The sequence below is a fragment of the Mesitornis unicolor genome, unplaced genomic scaffold (genome assembly GCF_000695765.1).
Source record: "Mesitornis unicolor isolate BGI_N332 unplaced genomic scaffold, ASM69576v1 scaffold25936, whole genome shotgun sequence".
In the NCBI taxonomy this organism is placed as follows: Eukaryota; Metazoa; Chordata; class Aves; order Mesitornithiformes; family Mesitornithidae; genus Mesitornis; species Mesitornis unicolor.
In genome coordinates this window covers 6,996-8,806 of record NW_010193356.1, presented here as the reverse complement: position 1 = coordinate 8,806, position 1,811 = coordinate 6,996, and the positions used below count along the sequence as shown (strand labels likewise).

The following is a 1,811-nucleotide window of genomic DNA, read 5'->3' as shown; positions in this document are numbered from 1 at the left end:
GGGGGTGGCAGAGGATGGGTACGGGGGGCGGTGCGGCGCTCTGGGTGACGCTGAGTTGTGGGATGGCACTGCCTCCGCCCGGCAGCCTTTTCCTAGCGGGCTGGGTACTGGGATGGGGAATGTGAATTCGGGACTTGCTCACGCAGTGCTGGCGATAACCGCGGGCAGGAGCGATGCCAAAACGCGACTGGAGGCTCCCAGAGCTCTGCCGTCAGCGTGTCCCGCCGCTGCCAGGCTGCCAGCAGAGCCCTTGCAGAGCAAGAGCACGACTGGTGATTGTATGTTGAAAGAGCCCGGCGTTTTCCCAAAGCAGAGCCTGCATCCTGCTAGGAAGGAGCCTTTGTGCATCAGCATATCGGTCACCAAGACAGAGAAAGGCTGCAGGAAGGAGAAGCGCTCCAGCTCTGGTGAAGATCCGCTCCCAGGGAGGCTGTTTTTTCTCCGGGCTGAGCAGCCTCCTGCTCCCGAGCACCAACCGCTCCAGGGAAGCACCCAAGAAAAGCCAGGAGAAGCAGCCCAGAATGAGGATGAGGATGCTTTGGCGTCTGACAGGTCGTGCGTCAGGAGCAGCGTCCCCCCAGAGCCATCTGCCCTTTCGGTTCCTCCGACGGAAGGGGCTTTGCAAGTACTTGATGCTTCCTGCTTCAAACGGCAGGTTTCCCATGACTTTCTGGAGACCAGGTTTAAAATCCAGCAGCTTTTGGAGCCGCAGCAGTATATGGCCTTCTTGCCTCACCACATCATCGTCAAGATCTTCGGTTTGCTTCCTACCAGGAGTCTGGTTGCCCTCAAATGCACTTGCTACTACTTCAAATTCATCATCGAGTACTACAACATCAGGCCGGCGGACTCGCGCTGGGTCCGCGACCCCCGCTACAGAGAAGACCCCTGCAAGCAGTGCAAGAAGAAATACGTGAAGGGGGACGTGTCGCTGTGCCGGTGGCACCCCAAACCCTACTGCCAGGCTTTACCCTATGGGCCCGGCTACTGGATGTGCTGCCACCGGTCGCAGAAGGGCATCCCGGGCTGCAAGCTGGGCCTTCACGACAATCATTGGGTACCCGCCTGCCACAGCTTCAACCGCGCCATTCACAAGAAGAGCCGAGGAGCGGGCGGCGAGGCGGAGGAGGAATTTTAGCGCACATCCACTTTCCTGCGAGATTTATTTGTTTTGGGGTCGGAGAAGAATCTCATGCCTTGTGCTGTTTACAGTGTATATAATTGTCGTGGGTTTTTTTGGTTTTGTTTCTTGGTTTGTTTGTTTTTTCTCTCCACAGGGCTATGAAACTGCACAGATTTCAACACAAGAGCCTTTACCTTTTAGATGAAAGATAGCTTTTAGTCCATCTGTGTAAATAACACGATAAAAACTAATTGTATATACAGAGTCCACAGCTGGCTGAACAACGTAATCACTACAATGCAGCTACGATAGTGTTGCGGCTATAGTTGTGTGTGTTTTTAAGTGTCTTGGTCCAAAAAAAAATCTGTATATCCTGTATAATATATGAATGTTTCTGCAAAGAAACTCTAAATAGGTAAAGGTCAACTTGTTTAAAGAACCTTCAGACAACTTAACTGGACAACCTTACCATTGGACTAGAACAGACCCATTCCAGTAGCGGGGCAGTGGATAAAAAGAGAGGAATATTGTATAGTCAGAATATAAAAAGTTCTTGTCTACCTTACCCTTGTTGTCTGTTGGTTTTTTTTGGTTTGGTTTTGGTTTGGTTTGGTTTTTTTTTTTACGGAAATAAAATGTGCATTCTGCATCTGCCTTACCAAACTTTCTCCTGTAAGACTTTGGCCCC

General features: G+C 51.2%; 1 protein-coding gene across 1 annotated transcript; it reads left to right on the top strand.

Moving 5' to 3' along the window:
- Positions 1–7: 7 nt before the first annotated feature.
- On the top strand, positions 8–1,156 carry LOC104533794 (F-box only protein 34-like; the record flags this gene model as incomplete). The annotated part of the gene is made up of 1 exon (XM_010187431.1): positions 8–1,156. A coding segment is annotated over one exon (1,131 nt), but the record flags the coding sequence as incomplete, so codon positions are not given.
- Positions 1,157–1,811: the final 655 nt, after the last annotated feature.